Source organism: Leopardus geoffroyi, chromosome A2 (genome assembly GCF_018350155.1).
Source record: "Leopardus geoffroyi isolate Oge1 chromosome A2, O.geoffroyi_Oge1_pat1.0, whole genome shotgun sequence".
Taxonomy (NCBI): Eukaryota; Metazoa; Chordata; class Mammalia; order Carnivora; family Felidae; genus Leopardus; species Leopardus geoffroyi.
Genome location: NC_059331.1, coordinates 97,148,593 through 97,170,991, shown reverse-complemented (window position 1 = coordinate 97,170,991; position 22,399 = coordinate 97,148,593). Strand labels below are relative to the sequence as shown.

At 36.1% G+C, this 22,399-nt stretch overlaps 1 protein-coding gene across 1 annotated transcript in view; it reads left to right on the top strand.

Annotated features, from left to right (window-relative positions):
• The window catches only part of CALCR (calcitonin receptor), a 156,009-nt gene that overhangs the window by 78,718 nt on the left and 54,892 nt on the right, over positions 1–22,399 (top strand). Inside the window, exons 2-3 of the mRNA XM_045494793.1 lie at positions 15,012–15,092; positions 21,687–21,843. Of these exons, the coding sequence (XP_045350749.1) occupies positions 15,042–15,092; positions 21,687–21,843 (208 nt within the window). The 5' untranslated portion in view covers positions 15,012–15,041. The remainder of the gene's footprint in view (positions 1–15,011; positions 15,093–21,686; positions 21,844–22,399) is intronic.

The following is a 22,399-nucleotide window of genomic DNA, read 5'->3' as shown; positions in this document are numbered from 1 at the left end:
AAAAGCAGGGCCACACAATTAAGGTGAGAGGAATATAACTTTCCCTCCCCTTCTGTAAGGCTTTCTTATTCTATGCTCCAAAGCTACACCACAGGGAACATTCCTATTAGCAATACCAAATAAAACCCGGAACAAAGGCAAGTTGGTTTATTCTGTCTCTTCTTTTTTTCAAACAATTCCTATATATTGTAAACATTAGAAAATGCATATAAGCAAAAGAAAATCACCTGCGATCCCACCTCCTGGAGAGGTTTTAGTATCATCTTTGCCACTTACTCAGCTGTGGAAATTTGTGCAGTTTTCATGGGTACGTGTGTGTATGTATGTTTCTAACTACTCACTTTCTTTTTACTCAGGAAAGAATTGTTTGTTCCTGATACATTGAATTCGGGCTTCATGTTGTGACTTGCTTAGGTCAATGGGATGTGAGTGAGTGTTGTGTCTTCCCCCACCTAAGCAGAGCTTGAAATGCCATTTTGTAGTTTGCCTCCTCTAGCAAGACAACCCCCTGCCAGGAGAACAGCATGCTCCAGATCAGTGCTGCTCCTTCAGTCTTGGTCACAGGAAAACAAGTCATGTGACACAGATCCACAGAGGGAGGTTCAGCTGCCCTGTAGCTCCATGTCACTTGAGCAAAAAATAAAGATCTGACCTCTCCAGCCACTAAGATTTGAGGGTTGGTTGTTACACAGCAAATCTGACTAATATTTTACCAAGCACCCTAAGACTCAGTTTCCATAGCTACAGGATTACAGTAACAATGACAATATCTAAGGCAACTGAAAGGACTCAGGAAGATAATACATTGATAGTGCTTTCTGCATAAAGGAATTCAGAAAATTAATTTTATTGTATTCTTCAAGCCTTTTTTTCTGTGCACATATATATATTTACAAAAATAAGATGATACTGGGCATTTAATCTGTAGTCCTTTCTTAAAGTGTTAATGTAATAAATACCTATCTGTGTAATAAGATAATTAAATATTCTAATAAGATAATTAAATATTCCAATACACAATTTTTAATGTCTGTGTGGTGTTCCATAGGGTAGATGGACCAAAGTTTATTTCACGAATCCATTATTTCGAGCATTTAGATTACTTCCAAATTCCACTACAGTAGACAATATTATAATGAATATTTCTATAATTAAATTTAAGTCAATTTATTTTTTAATTTTCTTTTAATGCTTATTTTTGAGAGAGAGAGAGCACACACAAGCGGGGGAGGAGTGGAAAGAGAGGGAGGCACAGAATCTGAAGTAGGCTCCAGGCTCTGAGCTGTCAGCACAGAGCCTGACACAGGGATTGAACCCACAGACTGTGAGATCATTACCTGAACTGAAGTTTGATGCTTAACCGACTGAACCACCTAGGGGCTCAAATTTGAGCCAATTTATGATTATATCTTGAAAAGAAAAAAAAAAACCCTGTCAAAGGGTCTATATGTTTTAAGGATTTTGACACATACTGCAAAACTGTTTAAGTTTACAAACTTATGCAGTTAATAAAGCAGAATTTTGCCGGAAGATAGTTATATTTCCCTATTACTATAATGCTTATAGTATTTAAGATTTACTGTGATAAAATCCCATCAAGAAATTATGTTAAAATGCATGAACCCTTATGTTGCAGTATTTTTTCCTACTTCTACTGAATTATTTTAGCCAAAAAAATACATATTCTGACTTGTTCTCTAAGTATCTAATATTTATGTTGATACAAGGAAAAAATGTGCTGTCTGAGCATGATATTATCATTGCTCTTAAACCAGGTGCTGTTGAATTTTATGTCTTTGATAGTATTGTGTAAAAATAGCAAGGCACATTTTGCCATAGGACTCATATATATGACAATCAAATTCTTCTATACTGTCTTCTTTTAATAAAATGGGACTTTTGTTATTTTATTTTTCAAGAAACACTGATTTTTTTTAGTTTATTTATTTATTTTGAGAGAGAGAGAGAGCACAAGAGGGGGAGAGTCAGAAAAAGAAAGAGAGGATTCCAAGCAGGTTCCGTGCTGTCAGTGCTGAACCCAACGTGGGGCCTGATCCTACCAACTGTGAGACCCTGACCTGACCTGAAACCAAGAGTCAGATGCTTAACCGACTGAGCCACCCAGAAGCCCCAAGAAACACTGAGTTTTAATTAAAAAATAACTTTAAAGACATTTCTGAATGACTGTGATAAATATCCTGGTCTTAAGTATAAATCAAGGAAACAATTCCTAGGCTATGTTTCCATTTGTGCTATTGATTTTGTTTCCTGTTCTGCTAAATATTGTCAGCCCATGGGCTCATGTGGTTTACCTTTGTGTCAACTAGGTATATGTATGTATTGATGAGTGTGGTGGGTGGGCTTGTGCACTTTACAGTGATGTTTGCTACCCATTTCAAGTGGTGAATTTGTTATATACACAAAACTCCATGAGAAACATCTCTGTTCTAGGGAGACAAATTAGAATTGAACTGCAGTTAAACCAGTGCCATGAACTATGAACATCCATGGCATTTAACAAAGTATTAACTGATGACAATATAAGCAAACTACTCATAAAAGTATTACTTTTTATGTTTGAAAATTCCTTTGTTATGTGTTTGTTTTAATGGGCTTCTGTTTACACCTTTCTAAATTATTTCAGTATTTTACTTGCCAATGCTTAATTAAGCTGACTCTAAAACAGCAGTTGATATGGACCAGATGGAAACATTTGGCTGGCTCTATTTCCCACAGTTCTTTGGTTTAGGAGAGCCCAGGGATCAACATTAGCCTCACCACTGATACTGGGTTAAGAAGATCCTTGATGAATTGAGTATTTTGGTTTTGATCTTAATTATCTTTGGTTGTATAGACTCTGCATTTAATTCTAACAGAAGGAGAAAAATATAGCACTGCATTTTTAAATTACCTATTGTAGGCATATTGAAGCAGTTAATCAAGGAGCATTAGTTGTAATCTAGCCCAGTATTCACCTTGGTGGCCAACTCCAGAATTAGCACGATTCCACAGAGAGCAACTTTGAAACTGACATTGAAGCACTTGTGAATAATTGCTTCAATACAGTTAAGTTAGAAAAAAGAATATAAATAATTTACATCTGTCTTTAAGCAACAATCATTTCAAAGTATGATTATTACTTTACATGCATGATTTAGATAAAATTCAATATAGTCAATACAGTCGACCTAAGAAAATAACATTTGTCTAATGTTTTTAAAATGAATAGTCATAAATCTCTTAATGCCTTTTAGATTTGGTCCTTGTTGGAAGCTTTTGGTGGTTATAATGGATTGCTAACGAAAGCTCAGAATCCTCATTGGCCCATAACCCTTCAACAAGGAACGTTCATGAAGAGACCCTAAATGGAAATGTATTGTCATTATTTGGAATTATAAAAAAGTGTATGATAAATTAGACTTCTATAAAAATACAAAGTAAAATATGTATTAACCAAGAGAAAGAATGAAATATATTTAACATGTTTAACACTCTTCAAATTGTTAATTTAAGAGACAATAAATCTTTACCAAACTTCTATATTTTTTCCAAAGTAAAACTTTACATACTTTTTAAAGCACAGAGAATTCTTCTTTAAAAAGAAAAATTGTTGAGGGGCGCCTGAGTGGCTCAGTCAGTTAAGCATCCCAACTTCGGCTCAGGTCATGATCTCGTGGTTCATGACGTTGAGCCCTGCATCAGGCTATCTGCTGTCAGCACAGGGCCCTCTTAGAATCTTCTGTCCCCCTCTCTCTCTGCCCCTCCCCTGCTCATGCTCTCTCTCTCTCTGTCTCAAAAATAAATACACATTCTGAGGGTTACTGGAGGGTTTGTGGGAGGGGGGATGGGCTAAATGGGTAAGGGGCACTAAGGAATCTACTCTGAAATCGTTGCACTATATGCTAATTTGGATGTAAATTAAAAAATTTTTTTTTCAATAAATATTAGCCATTATAAAAATCAAAATATACATTTAAAAAAATAAAAAGAAAAATTACTGACAACTTATTTTCAAAGTGCCATTGCCTAATATTGATTTTAAATGTACGTATTTCTAGAATCAGTGTGAAATATGGAAAGAACATAGTTCGAAGAACCGTTTTCAAATTTTTGTCTCTGCCCCTCATTGACTATGAGATCGTAATATAGTCACCTAATACCTGCAAACCTTTGTTTCCTTATGCATAAAGCGGAGATAACGCTTATTTGCATTTAATGTGAGGATAATGTAATAAATAGAATTACCTGGCTCTTCGTATGCACTCAATTCATTTTAGTTTCCTTCCTTCCTTTCCCAACCACCAGTTCTTTCTTAAAAAAAAAAAAAAAAAGTCCATTTTAAGACATGTTTTAATTTAGCTAAAGACTACTATATATGTATCAACAAGCCCCTGAGGATAAAAGTTTTTCTTGACTGGGGCGCCTGGGTGACTCGGTCGGTTAAGTAAGTGTCCGACTCTCAGTTTCGGCTTAGGTCATGATCTCACAGTTTCATAAGTTAGATCCCCACATGGGGCTCTGCGCTGGCAATGCGGAGCCAGCTCGGGATTCTCTCTCTCTCCCTCTCTCTCTGCCCCTCCCCTACTCATGCTGTCTCTATCTTACTCAAAATAAATAAACTTTAAAAAAGTTTTAAAAACTTTTTCTTGATAAACTTTAGGTTCCCTCTATATCTTTGCAGTGCTTCCTTTAGCTACTCTCACTGAATGCAAACCACCAAAGGGCAGCAGGAAGTACAAAGAGCTGTCATAGAAATTCAGTCAGAGATTGGGAAAATACAAATAGGGATTACTTATGGATAGAGATTATCTAGATATCTCCCGGACACATTTTGAATTCACTGAACTTGTCTCCATGATTCTCAGTTATCATCCCATCTATATCCCCAAATCAAATCACGTGCATTAAGATCACTTCTTTGGCGTTCCTAATTAAATGTATGGTCGGTTGGGGCGCCTGGGTGGCGCAGTCGGTTAAGCGTCCGACTTCAGCCAGGTCACGATCTCGCAGTCCGTGAGTTCGAGCCCCGCGTCGGGCTCTGGGCTGATGGCTCAGAGCCTGGAGCCTGTTTCCGATTCTGTGTCTCCCTCTCTGTCTGCCCCTCCCCCGTTCATGCTCTGTCTCTCTCTGTCCCAAAAATAAATAAACGTTGAAAAAAAAAATTTTTTTAAATGTATGATCGGCTAAGTCTTATTTCACGGACCATAATTTCTTTACATGTATAATTTTTAAAAAATGAATTGGCAAAGTGAATCGTATGCAAATTTCTTTAATAAAGAAAGGACCATTCTTTCTTCAATAAAGCAGGTTGCAAAATGTTGGCTTCTTCTGAAATATTAAATTGCCACATTGAAATTGACTTTGACACCATAATTTTAGACAAAAATCCCTTAGATCAGGGCCTTGAATGTTAGCTGTTAGGGTCATGGTGGGAAACAACTGCTATAATGAAGACTATCTGCATCATCATGGCTGACACTGAGGGTTCCAGCTTGGCTGACCATCCCTGATGTCATTAATCCCACTTAATCTGTTTTTCAAGGGAATCCAGCTAATTTTACAGAAACTTTTGAACTGCTTACACAGCCATGCAATGCAAAAAAGATAATTTCCTAGGCACTCAAATTTCAGGGAAATGGACCCTTAAATAATTTAATAGGAAGAAAAAGAAAGCTTTGTAATGATTAAATTATATTTGATCGTACTTTTCTCTGTTAGTAAATATATGCTACTGGAATTGGAAAAACAGGAGCAGGCTTGCCCCTTGTAAGATTCTCAGTGAAATATCTTTGTGTGGAATCTCAGAAATGGTGAGAGGATTGGGAAACATGTATAAATAAAGGGGTACATAAGAGTAGCTTCCACTCAGGCATTCTCTGTAGTACATAATGGCTCATAAGAGCAAAAAGTGCATCTGACTCATATATTTAATGAGTGAATTTATAACTAAGTGCTCTCTGCCTCATTCCACTTCACCTCCATTTCTGTAAACACAAACATACAGAGACACATGTATAATGAACACCAAGGTTATGCAGAGGGGAAGAAAGTGGACAACTCCAGGGCTGGTGAGCACTGGCACAACAGAGTCTGCGGTTAACAGCGAGCCAACGTTCTGATCAGTGGATGTTTAAGCGGCAGCCATTGTTACGCATTTTGAATAACACCACAGGATAGATATTCCTTTATATAACCCACTTTATTCAGGCCTAAACATCTTCTACCCTAAGATATCCTTGAAATCAGAACCAAACAGAATTCCTGAAGGTGATTAAGAGAAACCAAACTGATCAAGAGGATGATTGTGGTTGTTGTTTACTTCTATCCCAGCGAGACTAGGCCTTGCAGGCTTCATGGGCAGAAGGTTGAAACCAACAAGGGAAAACCTTTGGTGTGAGGCATGGTAGTAGTTTCGAGCACACACTAGTCTGGGAATATGATAAGGGCTTAACTAGACCTTTTCCACTAACCTTCTTCTTTCAGTAGGTTTTCATGAGCTCACCTGTACAATGAGAAGTTTGGAAAATTTAAATTCTAGAATCTCTTTCAGTTCTAGCATCCAATGAAATCAGGCTTATCTTTTTCTGAAAGAAGATTTGGTCAAAAGTGTGTGTATAAGGGCCCAATAATGTGTATGTAAGGACTAAATCATAAACTCACAAGTTCGAATTCCTATTGGTATTTATAGAATAGTTTGATGTGTGTACGACATTGAATTCTACATAAATATTTTTTAATGTTTTATTTATTTTTAAGACCGAGAGAGCACGAGCAGGGGAGGGGCAGAGAGAGAGGGAGACACAGAGTCTGAAGCAGGCTCCAGGCTCTGAGCTGTGAGCACAGAGCCCAACGCGGGGCTTGAACTCACAAACTGTGAGATCATGGCCTGAGACGAAGTCGGACGCTTAACCAGCTGAGCCACCCAGGCGCCCCAGATTCTATATAAATATTTTAAAGTTTGACTTAAAAGAGTTTGTAATTTGAATTGACCAGTGCAGTGCCTCTCAGGATGTCTCCTGGATAAGAGAAGATACTTTTCATATATCAGTAGTTGTGAAAATGCACTTTCAAAACAAAGCACCAACATATTTTTTTAATTGACTATATTCCCCATGCTGTAATAGCACCAATATACTTAACTCAGTCATCTATTCAGGTGAGTTGCAGTAATCCAGACAAGTTGTGGCAAAGTCCTGTCATTTCTATTCCAATATAATAAAGAAATGCTAGTAAGTCTTCTGCTAATAAAGAAAGAGCAACACACCTTTCATTCACTGAAATTAGTGGAAGTCAACTAATAGCTAAGCTTGCCTGTTCAGTCCTAGAGTGTTAATTGCACATTATTATTGGTAAATGTAATTAGTAACAAGAACTAACTTAAATGAATTTAGTTAAATGATGCAGGACTTCTCAGAACCTTTAGTATCCTAACATCAACATAATGCTTTTTCCAGAAAAGAGCACATAATATTCCACATTTCTCCAACTTTGTCCTAGTGAATTACTCTTTCCCTTTTTCATTATTAAATGAGTGGTCATAGGTATCATATTTTGGAGAACACAAAGTGGAAAATGCTGTTTTTGTTTATTTTCTATTGGAGAGTCAAATAGACCCAATATGTATCTAATTACTACGCTTTCTCTTTCTTCAAAATATATTTTTTATATTTTGTTGTAGCTCAACTTAGAGCCACTGTTGGAGTGAGTAGAACCCTTAATTATAGCTCTATTGTCTAATTTATAGATAATGAAATTTATGTCCAGACAGGTGCAGTAACATGCTTAAGAGTCACATGATGAGTTTGAGGTTATTCTAGGATTAGACTATGGATTCCTTATTCCTTAGCCCAAGATCTTTTTTCCATTACACTGTACTGACTCCTCTTCCCATATTCACCATAGGTGATCTCACAGAACCCTTAAGACTATAAAGTTATGAGCTTAAACAGAAGCAGTGAATATATTAATTACAACCAGGTGCATTTTAGGTTCTCCATATAGAAGACCCTGCTGACAACTCCAATTTCATTTGTCCAAAGCTGAGTTTATTCCTTTCATCTCAGATGGCAGTACATAGGTAACGACCAAGAACATGAACTTCACAATCAGCCCAATTAGAGTTTCCTCAATACATTCAATGATTCCCACATCCTTGTCTTTGCTCATGCTGACGCTTTAGACTGGACTGTTTTTCTTCCAACCTCTCACATATTGAAGTTAAACTTTATCTTGAGGTGGTATTAAGACACACATAATAAGTGCATGATGTGTTTTTAACTAAGTTGATTTGAACCAGTCAGTTCTTATCTCTCCTTTCTCTATCATGACTGCCATTGGAGATCCAGTACCATGAGGTCACAATGCCATTTCCTCAAATTAGTCTTAATTAACCAAATCCTGCTTGATTATTCATTAATAATATCCATTTGAGTAATGGCACACTTTTGAACTACACGTGATTTTGAACCTTTCTCCAAGATTTCCCACTGATTAATGTTGCCTAGCCAACTGCTTAGAGGCAATCTATCTTTTTCATTCAATATATGCTTATTGAACACTTATTATGTCAGATCATTGACAAGAGTCAAAGATAAAGTCATTTTTTGTCAATGTGACATCATTTTTAATCTGCTTCCCTTCTCATCTAGATGCTTTTGCATGATGTGCCAACCAGTTTACCAAAAACAGCTCCCACTGCAGAGAGTGCCAGTTTTTACTACCTAAACTTGGAGCTTAGAGTTAGATGAGCACTTTAAACTCATGATGAAGAGCAAGAAGTCAGTCTGTTTTGCTGAATATGTCAACATAAATAATGACATGAAGGAATGACATAATGACAACACTATGTCTTGGCAAGCTGCCTAGAGTAATGAAGAATGATTTTCTAGTAGGTCACATAATAAAGGAGTTATCCAAACAGAAGGCATTGCTGAGGCAACAAACCAGTATACCCTGTGGTTTCACAAAATTTATTTACCTGTTCACTTGGACTATATCTACATAAACATATTAGATAGATCTTTTTTCAAAAGAAATGTCAAATTTCAAATTTGAAACAGATTCTAGGCCTTGGGTGACAAAAGGCTACAGCTATTTTGAGATAAGCAGTGCCTGTCTCTTCTCTTTCCTGCTGTATGCCCATACCCTCATACTACTTGTTCTCATAGCCAGGGTATTAGAGGAGAGGTTCTTAACAAATAATGCTCCAAAGGAGCAATTGCCTCTGAGATGCCTTTTATAGCTTTGGGCTTTGTACCAAGGCTGGGGAATATTTAAGACCTCAGAAATTCCACTTTTGCTCCATGGAGAAGAAAAAAAGAAAATTTTAAGTAAAAGGGCAGCTCTTTCTCATGACTTGCAAACTTAATAGACTATGGTGGGTTAGAAATTGCCATTGAGCCAAAAGAGCATTTTCCAAAGTATATGCTGTAGATGGGTTAATAATTGTTATTGCCAAAAACATTTTTTTCATAGTCAAATGAGTTTGGAGAATGAAGACTGAAAGTCAGACTAGTGTTTTTGGTACAAGAAAATTAGGTACTTTAAAGTGCTAATGTCTATGGTAGATCTCTAAGAATAATATAGGAAATGCTTAATTTCCCTAAACATTTTTGGCCATGGAAACTTTATTTTATGCTGCTTCTCATGGGATTACTGCTATTCTATGGAATACACTTTTGGAAATGCTGATCTATGAGAATAGACGCATTATTTTCAGACAGTGACATTTCATATTCTTTCCACAAAAAAATAAATAAATAAAAATAAATAAAAATATAAAAAATAAATAAAAATTAAAAAAACTTTACATGTCAAGGAAATTTGTTCTCCTTAAATGAAGATTATTCTATTTAATCACCATCATTGAATTAGTGATTTAGACTCTGTGTATTAATAGAAGTGGTTTCCACTGACCAACTCATCCCTGCAACAAAGGAATACAGTCTTCTAGAGAAGAGATTAGTGTTGAGTGTTCATTTGTGGATTCAAAGTAGTGCAGATTGTATTGTCTCACCCATTAATTGAACCAGTGTCCAGGGTTATTTCATTTACATGTTCTAAGTCCAGCTCCACAATCAAGCTTTTAGACTCCACATTCATCTGGTTTATATATGGGGCTCCCACAAGAGCTTTTGTTAAAAAAAAAAAATGGTTAAAAGACATGTTGGAAACCATTATCCTAAGAAGACTGCTGGACAGATCCAGTGGAATCCATAAGCTTCACATATGAGAGTGTGTTCTTCTCCTAGTCAAGGAGGATTGGCTAAGGAGTCTTTCTATAGACAGGAAACTGACATAGAGATGAAGCTCCTTGCCCAAAACAAAAGAAATAATAAAAGTAAAATTAGGGCCCCCTCGGTGGCTCAGTTGGTTAAACATCTCTTAGTTTCGGCTCAGATCATGATCTCACAGTTTGTGAGATCAAGCCCTGCTTGGGATTCTGTCTCTCCCTCTCTCTCTGCCTCTACCCTGCATTCTCTCTCTCTCTAAATCACTAAAGAAATATTAGGGGCGCCTGGGTGACTCAGTCGGTTAAGCTTCCTATTTCAGCTCAGGTCATGATCTCACGGTTCGTGAGTTCGAGCCCTGTGTCGGGCTCTGTGCTGACAGCTCAGCGCCTGGAGCCTGCTTCAGATTCTGTGTCTCCCTCTCTCTCTGCCCCTCCCCCGTTCACACTCTGTCTCTCTGTCTCTGAAAAATAAATAAAACATTTAAAAAATTTTTTTAAAAAGAAACATAAAAAAAATTAAAAGCAGAAATTAGAATCTCTTGGTTCTCCAACTAGGGCTCTTTGGGGAGATAATAATGCTTCCTACCTTACCAAAATCTGGTAAAATTTCATCCCTTAAACTAAGCAACAACATTTACTGAGCACTTACAATGTTACTGACTCCTTTCTAGGTTCTTGGGTTACAAAAATGAGTAAAGTCCTTGCTGTACAGAAGGAATAGGGAAAACATTAAGAAGTAAACAAATTAATAATCTAATGTCAAAATTAAGCTTTGTTCTGGTTTTCTCTGAGTCGTCTTCCAGGTATACCAGATCACAGGTTACCTGTCTGATCACAGGTTACCTGCCTCATCTGTACCCATTCCCAAGTTGCATTTTTATCTCCCTTAGCTGCTGTTTGCCTGATTTTGTCCTTTCCTGTCTGGGTGCAGGTTTAACTCTCTAAGCCTTAGGTCAAAACTGTTTTCCTCATGGTCATTGAATTCTGAATCCTGCCTTTTGGAAATTCCACATTAGTCTTTCCCTAGATTCCACCCTGCAATCTATCCATCCTTTAATCATCTATTCAACTAAGCTATAGACTTAGGTTTTCCACATCCATCATTCTTTTTAACTCCTCTTCATTCTTTCTCTCTCTCTCTCTCTCTCTCTCTCTCTTCCCTTGGAAGAATCTCAGCAAAGGTGAATTACTTCATTTTTTATTCTGATTCTGCTCTTCTTTGCCATGTTTTTTTCCCTTAAATTCATAAATCCCTGTCTTTTTTCACAACTCTACTTATATGTTATTTCTCTCCTCTTCACACATCATCATGAAATATTTCTCTCAAAGAGAGGCATATCTGCAAAGTACTGTTTAACCTTGAACAATTACAAGTGATCTTTCCTGACTAGAGGCAGATTCGGTACAGTCCAGATCTGCTATAAAGTTGCACATGAGAAATTTGTTATAGTCCACAATAATGCAAGAGTATTTAAAATTATAGACATGTATTTAACATTATAGACATGTATTTAAAATTATAGACATGTCCAATTAATAGGAGAAAGGAAAGGACTTTGTTTCTTGGCTAAACCCCTCTGTCATTTCTGAACATTCACTCTCAGATCCATGTCCTTACTATTTTCATTCGCTTTAGTTGGTCGTGGGACAATCGTAAAAGCAGTGTGTGGGGCTTTGAAACCATGGGGCTCCCCTTTCCTACAGCAAAATGTGCAGCCTCATTCACCTTCCGGGGGACAGTTCTCCCACAGCCTCTAATGCTCCTCATGGTAATGATACTGTTGAGCAAAAACCTAGCAACTTATACTTTATAACATATCAAATGACATCAAATATATGACATGGATAGAACAAGCCAATTAACTGCCTAATCACCCCATATTCACCTTCATAGAGAAGCTGGCTTCTCACTGTGCGTAGCTCTCACATTTAGAATTAATGAGTAGGACTTTCATCTGAAGAAGAGATCTGACTTTTAATTCTGGCACTCACACATCTTTTCTCTCAGAGGCCAAATCATAGGGCTACCATTAATAGCAGACTTTAAAAAATCAATGTATGTCTATGATTTCCTTCTTAAAAAAAAAAAAAAAAAGCAGGATCTAGTTAAGCAAAGCTGCGTTAATTTCATGAGTACGCACAGTACATTTCAAAAGTCCTGCCTTTCAGCCCAGGAAGTAAGACTCATCCAAGATTCTGGTAGTAATATTTTTAATTAAAGGAGAATACAAATCAAAAGTTCTTTTTCTTTCACCTACTTCCCCTTCCTGAATTTCTTCATTATCTAACTTTGTATCCAAGCTAGCAATCTGGAAGACAACTTTAGCTTCTTCTTCTTTATTTCTCAGCACAATCATATTGGTGCTTCTTGCTATAATAGGGCCCTATATTCTAGTCCTGGTTGAGGGTTTTATTCGTTTACTTAAAGTTTGTAGGGAATCACTGAAAGAAGATACAATTACACTCATTTTAATATAGACAATGGGTTGGAGAGATCAAGACTTAAAGTAGGGAAACATCCTGAGGCTGTTTTGGGGTCCTGATGAGAAAGACAGAGTCCTGTACTAAGGCGGTGGAGAAGGGTGGACATGTCTGAAAAGATACCAAACACAGATAGAATTGGAGTCCTGGAGACTAGATGTTGGGTACGAGGAAGTGCACAGAATCAAGGATGATTTGGGTTTCTCCTTTGGACAATTCATGGATAATTATGCAAGTCACTGACACGGGAATGCAAGGAATTGGAGAGGGAAAATGATATACAGTATTCAGATTTGTTAATGTGGTCATGTAGAGAAGATGCAGTTTTTAAAAATCACAGAGTTCTATGCTTCCTTTGATTCATTGGACCACTAAACCCCATCATTATCAATAATAATAATAATCATGTGTAAGTGATTATGTGAAGTGTGGGAGATAAAGATAGCTAAAACGTAATTCTTATCTGAAAGGGGTTTAGCATCAGGCAAGGTTGTCAGGTTATGTATATACCTAGATGAAAACGTATAGCTGGCATATAAAGTGCCGAAAGGATGGTTTGGGTAATAAATTTCCTAGGTACTCAGACCCTAATTTTCTAGCTGTATTTTCACTTCCTGAGGAGCTCTAAGCTCCAGCTAAATTAAACTATTGTATTCCTTATTCTTCAGCTACCCCTAAATTTGCCTATCTTCATATCTTGTTTTCATCTGCTTTCACTGCCTATAGGTCTTGCTTTTCAAAATCCTATTCAGTCAAAATACAAATCCTGCCCTGGTTCCCCTATTCAGAAGCTCTCCCTTTTATGAAGGTCTGTATTTGTACCATTTTTTGATCATTTTACCCATTTTATGTTATAGTTGTGTTAGCACATGTCTTGTATCATTCATACCTAGTGTATTGCACAGACACCCCAATGCTCAGTTTCTTGTAATGGAACCATGTCTCATCCAGCTCACCCATGTGTGCTTTTAATTTACTAGTGGACTTGAGGTAAACCACAAGCCATAAATAATAATCTGCATATAGGATGACACTTGAAAATTATACTTTACATTCTCAGTTTCCTATAGTACTGATATGTAAATGGAATACAACTTTTGCTCTTTGGGGAGCAAGTGTACTGGGTAGACAGTGCAGATACTAACATACCTAGCAGAATATGTAAGTGTAAGATATATGATGTGATCATAGCCACTCACCCCTAGGTGAAATACAGTTTTCAAACAAATCCCACTGATGAAAAATATACATATATACTTTTTTGCTCTTTTATTATCTTTCCTTGTGTAAAATTATCTGCAGTCATGAAAAACTGATATTTGTGACAGCAGCATGTTTCTGACGATTACATGCTTTTGGGTAGGAATGGTGAGCTGTTAGGTGACATACTCAATCCTTGAGTATAAATTTCCTTGAAATTTATTTATTTTTTCTTTTTTTTTTCTTTTTTTTTTTAATTTTTTTTTCAACGTTTATTTATTTTTGGGACAGACAGAGACAGAGCATAAACGGGGGAGGGGCTGAGAGAGAGGGAGACACAGAATCGGAAACAGGCTCCAGGCTCTGAGCCATCAGCCCAGAGCCTGACGCGGGGCTCGAACTCACAGACCGCGAGATCGTGACCTGGCTGAAGTCGGACGCTTAACCGACTGTGCCACCCAGGCGCCCCAAGAAATTTATTTTTAATAGCAACTTGAAGCTTGTAGAAAATTTTGTAGGAAAGAAAAATATTTTGACATATTCTATCCTTGCTATTGAAGAAATTTATTCTTAATAGCAACTTGAAGCTTGTAGAAAATTCTGTAGGAAAGGAAAATACTCAAGGCTCTAAATAAGACTGCTTAAATAAAAGTTGCCTTAAATTACCTAGGTGATCCTTTACAAATCATTGATTGTATTTGTTCATGTCTAATGAAGTGATTTCTTTCTGGACGTTTCCATTGAAATTTTCAACAGTTCTACTGACACCACATGTTAACTGAAGCCCACACTGATTGCTCTTGATTTCTCTGAATCCTATATTTTGATCCTGATATGTAAAGGTGGCTCTGGAATTTCTTAATAGGAGGACTTTAGACAACAACCAGACACCAGTCCTTCCTGGCTGTAAGGAAGGGCAATGGAACATGCAACTGCATTTGCATCACAAGCATATTGTTTACTTACATGAATTTATTTAGAATGTCTTGGGACATGATCCTCTCCAAGTCAAACTGAAAGACAAGAAAAAGAAATTGACTGCAGTCAGTATTAAACCTATATTAATGTAAATGTCTTTGTTACTTTTATATTTTTCTAGGACTTAGAAGATCATCTTCAAAAACCAAAAATGAAGTTCACACTGACCCGCCGGTGCTTGGTACTCTTCATCTTCCTAAATGTAAGTAAAACATTATTTAAGCCACGTTAATCAAGAATGCTGACACAGAGCATGTGATTGAGTAGACACTCACACAGGGAGAGGTCTTGCCAAAACTACATTCCACAAGCCAAAACTATCATTTCCTTGATACTTTGTTAACAGATCCCCCCCCCCCAACTTTCACAATTTAGATTTGTGTTATAGTTCACTGAAAAATGTTAGTTTTGTTTATAAAAATTTAGCGTTAACTTGAGACATCTCCACATTATCTTGGAAATTAACATCAAAGGCTAATAATGTCCTTCGATAAAATGTTTTTCATCTTAGACATGTGGATCTGAACCAGTTTCTAGGCTTCTGTCTTTTTCAAACATCTGAACTCTTTCAGTCTGGCTATTGATTTTAAATGCATTTCTCATAAAAACATTTTTTAAAAAAACTAAGAATCTTAGGTCTTAACATACCAATGTAATTCTGTAACTCTTTCTCTAGCCTTGTAAATCATGCCCAATTTCTGTAATTTTATATTGTTTTTTTCCTAAATGGTTAGCAAGTAGTCAGAACTGCAATTATCTTAGAAAATACCACCAGTGCCTGCCTATTTATTTGTGTTAACTTTGTTAACACCCATCACATCAACTTCCATAGCACATGAAAGAGAGATGAGTAAATTTTACATAAACAAATTGGGAGTTGTATTGATCTATCCTGGCCAATGAATTATACCTGGCAATAAAATTCAGTCAATAACTGATCCTATTATACTCAGGCAAACAAAACTAGTCCAGGGTTCCAGGATTTACATTGTTAATTAATGTGTCATCATGGGCTTACAAGTTTGTATAAACTGTTTCTCTTAACATTATTCAGGGAAAAATATCACTAATATTCCATAAACATAAATCTTATTTTTAAGGAAATTTTATTTTGCAATGTTATACATCAAATAAGTGGTTTATGGGTATGATTGTCAATGTAGTCCTTTTGCATCTACTTGGATATTAAGTATAGTCTGTTTTATTATGTAAAAGTATCATGTTATAATCTTTAGATAAAATACAACATAATTTGCTAAAAGTAATCTGGTATTTGGAAATGCAGGTAACTTCATGCCATTGTAAATATAATAAAAACACTGGAACATGAATATTGTAGAAATTATTAGCACATTTTATTTTGTCTGTAAATGCTCAAGCTTTATATGAGATTCTATAGCTACAGAAATATTGGTATATTCTATTCGTGATTGATATTGTTATTTTTATAGCTTAAATTAAATTCTATGTGATCAGTTGTATGTAAATATCTTTAAATAATTTTATTTTATAAAGCATATAATTATATTAAACATTGACAGAAGAAAAACTAAAGTAACTTTAACTAGATACAAGACAGTTTGAGTGTTTCCACCTTTTCTATTATAAAGACTACAGATAATTTGTGGTGTGCTAAAAAACTAAAGTAGATCAATTCTATTCAAAACTTTTACAAAATTCAAAGATTAAAATAATTTCATATATTTGAGCCATGGGCAGAAATATTTTATGGTTTGTGGGCATCTCTTTACTAGTAAACATACTGTACAGGGCACTTAAGTGGCTTTGTGCTCTCTTTCCTGTGATAAACAGAAATTTGCTTCTCTGTCTTGTATTTGGATCATATATTTGATTTGGAGGATTCTTCCATAAAAAAAAGTTTTGATATGTGAGTTTCCTTCTAAAACATACATTGTGTTCCACACTGATACTCCTTCAAGAAAAGTAAATTATTTTAAAAAGTGGTACTGATTTTAATTACTATAAAATATTACTTTTTTATACATTATTGTGAAAAATCACTGCCAGTGTATTTGTTGAATTCTACCGACCTGATTTCCAAATGGTCTTTAAAGTATCAGTTTGGGTCACCACATTTCATGAGCCTCAATTTAAATCAATCAAAACCACCTAGTCATTTCCTCTCCCTTATCTGTAATAGTGCAATTGGCTTAGAATAGTGCTTGGCACATAGTGAGTTCTAAAAAAAAAAGATAGTGATCATGATAATTATAGCAACAATGATGAAGACATAGAAAAACTATATTCTTCTGAGAAGCATTCGTTGTTGGTAACTTATCTGTATTCCCCTATTTGCTTGGAATTTATCATTATGGAGCAGTTTTTTTGTTTAAATAATGCTTAAGTAGAAAAAACATAGGATACCAACCATCTGATCCTACCTGGAAGAACCAGGTTAACACTTTACAAAGCTCTGTTTTATCCTTTATTATTTTGAAAAGTATAAGTAACTGAAAACTACAAACAATTCCAACATGTACGTTGTCAGTATTAAGGATGGTGACGTCAAAATCCTGCTGGTTATATCAAGTTGTGGATTCTGGAATCATGTTCCTTTTAGACAAATTCTGTCTGTGGCAATCAATAGGAATCTCTCCTTTCAGCACTGTAGCATGAGTTCCCATATTCGTTATGTTTGAACCACTGCAGTGATGCACCATTTCTTAAAGCTCTACACAGAATGGTCCTGTAATTGTTTTGTCTCTGTGCTTCTAGAAACCAAGAAGTAGGAAGATTGTCTTACATCAAAGTAGGAATTGCTTGAGTACATGTCCACTCAAACCAGATTGCTTTCCACTGGACTCCATGATTAGTGTGCACCAAACCTCCTAGAATGTGAGCCCCATGGGGGCAGGGACCTTGCCAGTCTTGTTCACTGCTGAATCTCCAGTACCTAGAACAGTAACTGGAATGGGGGAAGCAAAGTATTTATTAACTGAAAGAACAACGGTGTTTCAGCTACGGACTGCAGGTATTGGTGGCAGCTTGGTGGTCGTATGTGTGGCGCCATTTACTTGAACCTTTAGGAGTGACATCACATATACGGCGGCTAAACTGCTGCATAGGACAACAATTAAGAGGTTGTTTTTTGTTTTGCTTTGGGAGAATCATATAAGATGGCTTGTATGAAAAACTTTGAACACGAATCCTTATCCAGAATATCAATGTGCCCTTAATATCTCATCTCTATCTTCATTTGAGCATAAAATATTCATGTGCCAAAATGTATAATATAAACATAATACTTATGATAACTAAAATATTTTTAAGTGTTTCGCATTGCTTGGTAGTCTTATCTAATCACTACTGCTTCTTTTTTGTTTCTATATTGCTGAAAATTATGCCACCTCACTAGCCATTTTTATTGGTACAAAATCACCAGCAAAACCTTTCTATGTTCATGAGCTTTATGAAATTTGTATATGTATTATTTTTAAGCAGTAGTAATTCCATTATTAGAATTATATATATAATCATTATCTGTCTATATCTTCATATCTGTTATATATACATATATGACAGAATGCCTCAAATATATGTTATTTTCAGAAGAAAGTCACTGAAGCATTCAGTTACCACTGTAAACATTCTATAGTCATTGCTCACACACCAACCAGACAAGGAGTGGACTCAGATTACTATGTCTCATCTATGACAGAAGTTCTAATTTCTCATTCCTTCAGTGTTGAAACAATCTCTATGGAACCAGGCTCCAAACCAAGTTCACTGGAGTTTGTTTCAATATTGCAAGAATGGTAAGATTGATGCTCCTATCATCTACATGAAATACACATGCTCTTTCAGATGGTCATATCTACACTGTTATTGATGTTAAAACTTCATTAAAACAAATCATGCTGTAATTGAAAACACAAGTACCAGGCTTTCCTCTTGGTATCCTTGCACATAATGACTCCCCATGGCTTACAAGAATTTCCAACTAGTGCAGGAACATTTATTAATTGGTTGCCCAGTCCATTAAAGATAGAATTCAGAATGTTACTTTTGGCAAGAATGCCAAACTTAAACAGGATGCTCCCTAACATCTAAAACATCTAGTATAAATGACAGAAAATATTTATATCGGACATCACATTCCAGCTTCTAATTTCATTTGAATATGGTGAGAAAATTACCCATAAATAAATAATATATCAAATGACAATTCTCACATCAATTAAAGATTCTAAGAATAGAGCTACAAAGAATCTAAAATAGATGCATAAGGTTAACCTATAATTGATATCTCTTATTGTGGAGATACAATGATCTATTAAAGACCATGGTTATGTGATCTTTAGTCAGATTGTTAAAACACACACAGCCACAAGCATTCATACAAATGTAGGCTAGTTTAATCCACAACGAAGCCTTTAACGTGAAATCTATTAAAAATATGTATTTTTTACTCCCAAACCACATTCCAATTCCTGAGGGAATACTGAGCATTCAATTATTAATGATTCTTTACATTTCACAGTTCCTGGTGTCAGGAAATATTTTATGTTGATCTTTCTTGCTAGACTGTAAGCTCCATGAGGGCAGGATCTATGTTTATTTTACTCAGCACTAGCATAATGCTTGGCTGATAAAGTTCAATGACTATTTGCTGATTGGTTGATCTTAAAACCAGTAGGGAAGGATCATATAACAACAGAATGGTGTTCAACTATGTTGGTAAAGGATTTGTACATTTGAAATAATTTCTGTGAGTTCATTAATGTCTCTTTTTTTTCTGTCATACATTCAAGAAGCATTAAAATTAGAAACAATCCTAATATTTAAAGAGTAGTATCAACTATACCCACAGTAAGTGTCCATCTAGAGTTATCACAGTATGTAATAAGTATTCACCCTCTCCTGTTTGCAAGCAATTTCTACTCAGATGCCTTGCTGGCACCTTCAAAACAAGAACAAAAGTGAACTTACCTTCTTCCCCCTAGTAACTTCTCCCTTCTCAGGTATTCCCATTCTTGTCCATTATGTAGGTTAAAATACCTGAGCTATTTGACTATTACTGTTCTCCGGTCCTTATATTCAAATATATGTTTTTATTATCTGAGAAAGTGCTGAGGGTTGTGCTTCCCTGTTCCCTCACGCAGTGCTCTAGTCCATGCCTTCAGCTTCCTGGCTCCCTCCCCAGCTCTGATCTGTGAACATCTGATGCCCACCACATGAATTTTACTAACATTTTCCTTTCACAAACTTCACTGGTCAAAAGCCTACAGTACATCTTTAATTTATTGTCATGTTTTAATGATATTAGCTAAAACGTATTGAGCCTTTCATTGCACCAGGCACTTTGTATTTGTTTTCTCAGGGCTCTATATTATCTGATTTTCCTTGACTCCATTTCTTACTAACCCCCAAATATGCTTCTCTCCAGGAACAATGGTTTCCTTACTGTGTCTCATACGTGCCATTTCCTACCTTTGGGACCTATACGCATTCCTTTCCCTTCATTCGGAAAGCCTTCCCTCTCCTCTCTGCCTATGTAGACACTGCATATACTGAAAGTCCAGTTGAAATTCTACCTTGTATCTGTAATGGTAACTGACTATTCTTGCACCATGCCCTCTGTACACTCTCAATTTTTATTGTATTATGCATTGTACAATTTAGCATCTAGTGACATGCTATCTGATAGGAAAGCATGCCGCATCCACACAATGACATACACTGGAAAACAGTGTGGTTACACTCTGAGTAACCTGAGGTATACAGGTCAACTTAATAAAAATGAGTTTGTTTTAGAGACTGTAAGGAATAGAGAAAAGTATGCAACACTGTTTCTGGCATGAATACAGTTGGGGAAACTTCAATCTTAGAATAATTTAGACAGAATAAGGCCAAATAAAAAAAATGTGTTTAACAGGTGTGATAGAAAGAGAGCAACTTCCTAACTTCAGAAGAAGAAAAAGCCAGTGCAGGCTGAAGCTTGCAGTCTTCTCTGAACAAGTCTCTATGCAGAACATGGGTATAGAATCACAGATTCAAGCACCACCAAAAACATCATGGCCACAAAAGAAATTGAAATCTATATAAACATGACTTAGGATGATTTGTCAGTCTGTGATCATGACCAGTGACAGCCTGTACCAAAAGTGCAGAAGCACTAAGAGAAATATTTAAGATTTGCACTGATTTCCAGCAGTGAAAATAAATTATCCTGTGTAGGTCACCTGCTGAAGAAGCCTATTTAAAGATATTAAAGCCAATTATCCAATGCAGAGTATCTCAGAAGAACAGATTTTGTTTGTTCTGGGACTACCTGGAGTGAATTTTTGGCAGTGCACGTAATCTAAGCACAAATAAAAATCAGCTGAAAGAATCTAATATAAAAGTTTACTTATTGCACTAATATATATATTTTTTATAACATGATTCATGATTATTAGAAGTTCCAAAGAAGGCAAAGTTGATTTAGTATTGGTATTTTTTGGAAATCAGGTTATTTGTTTTGTTTACCTCTAAACTTAACAGTGATAACAAAATTAAAACAATCTTATATGATAAAGAGGTGCATGAGTTTGAGTGGGGGCTATACATTTTCAGTAGTGAATGGAAAGAATGCATATATGAAATCTGTAGGTAGAATTTGTAGATGAAATATAAATACACTTTTCAGTTATGAAGAAAAATATTCCACTTGGAGACCATATATAATTGTTGCTCGTGGAAGGAAAATGTTTTCAAACTTTTTGACTGTCTCATTTATTTCTGTATACACCGGTTCCTGCTCTCTATAAGTGACTGATTTTTCTTTTTAATACAGCACCCAACCCCAATTCTTCCTGCCACTTCAAATGACACCTATCCTCCAAATATGAAGTCCGAGCCATTTCTCTACGTCCTAGGACGTAAGAAAATGACGGATGCGCAGTACAAATGCTATGACCGCATGCAGCAGTTACCCCCATACCAAGGAGAAGGTAAGAAGAAAGATGTATGCAAATATGTTTCAAACAACATTAAAGGTTTTTTGCTTCAGTGGGTAAATATGTGTTGACTAGTTTTAATATGCCAGCAGTTTTAACAGTGGTTTTCAAACTATGGTATGCTTGTATATTTCATGCTGGACACATGCCTACTTTCTTTGTTCAAGTCCACCCAACTGGTTTTGGGCTAACATCTACACTTATGACAAAATTACTACAATAACTCAGTATTCACACCTAGCAAGGAGGAACAATGCAGGACGAAGTGAGGGAGAAGAATTGGAAAATGATAGGAAGGGAATGGGAAAATGGTGGGCAGAGAATTTGCCTTAGGTGAATCCTGTCAAAATCCTGTCTTGTTTTGGGTTAATTAGGCAGTATCTTCCCTTAACTGTCAATTCGTTGGCAACTAGTGCTATTCCTTCCCCTTTTCTAGCCCCAGTTCCCAGAGAAATTAGAAAAAAGCTATCTCCTAGGCAGGCATTGTTTATCTGTCACCTTCTCTAGAATGCTCTATGTGACTGTTCAAATATTTTCAGGGCCAAGCCTA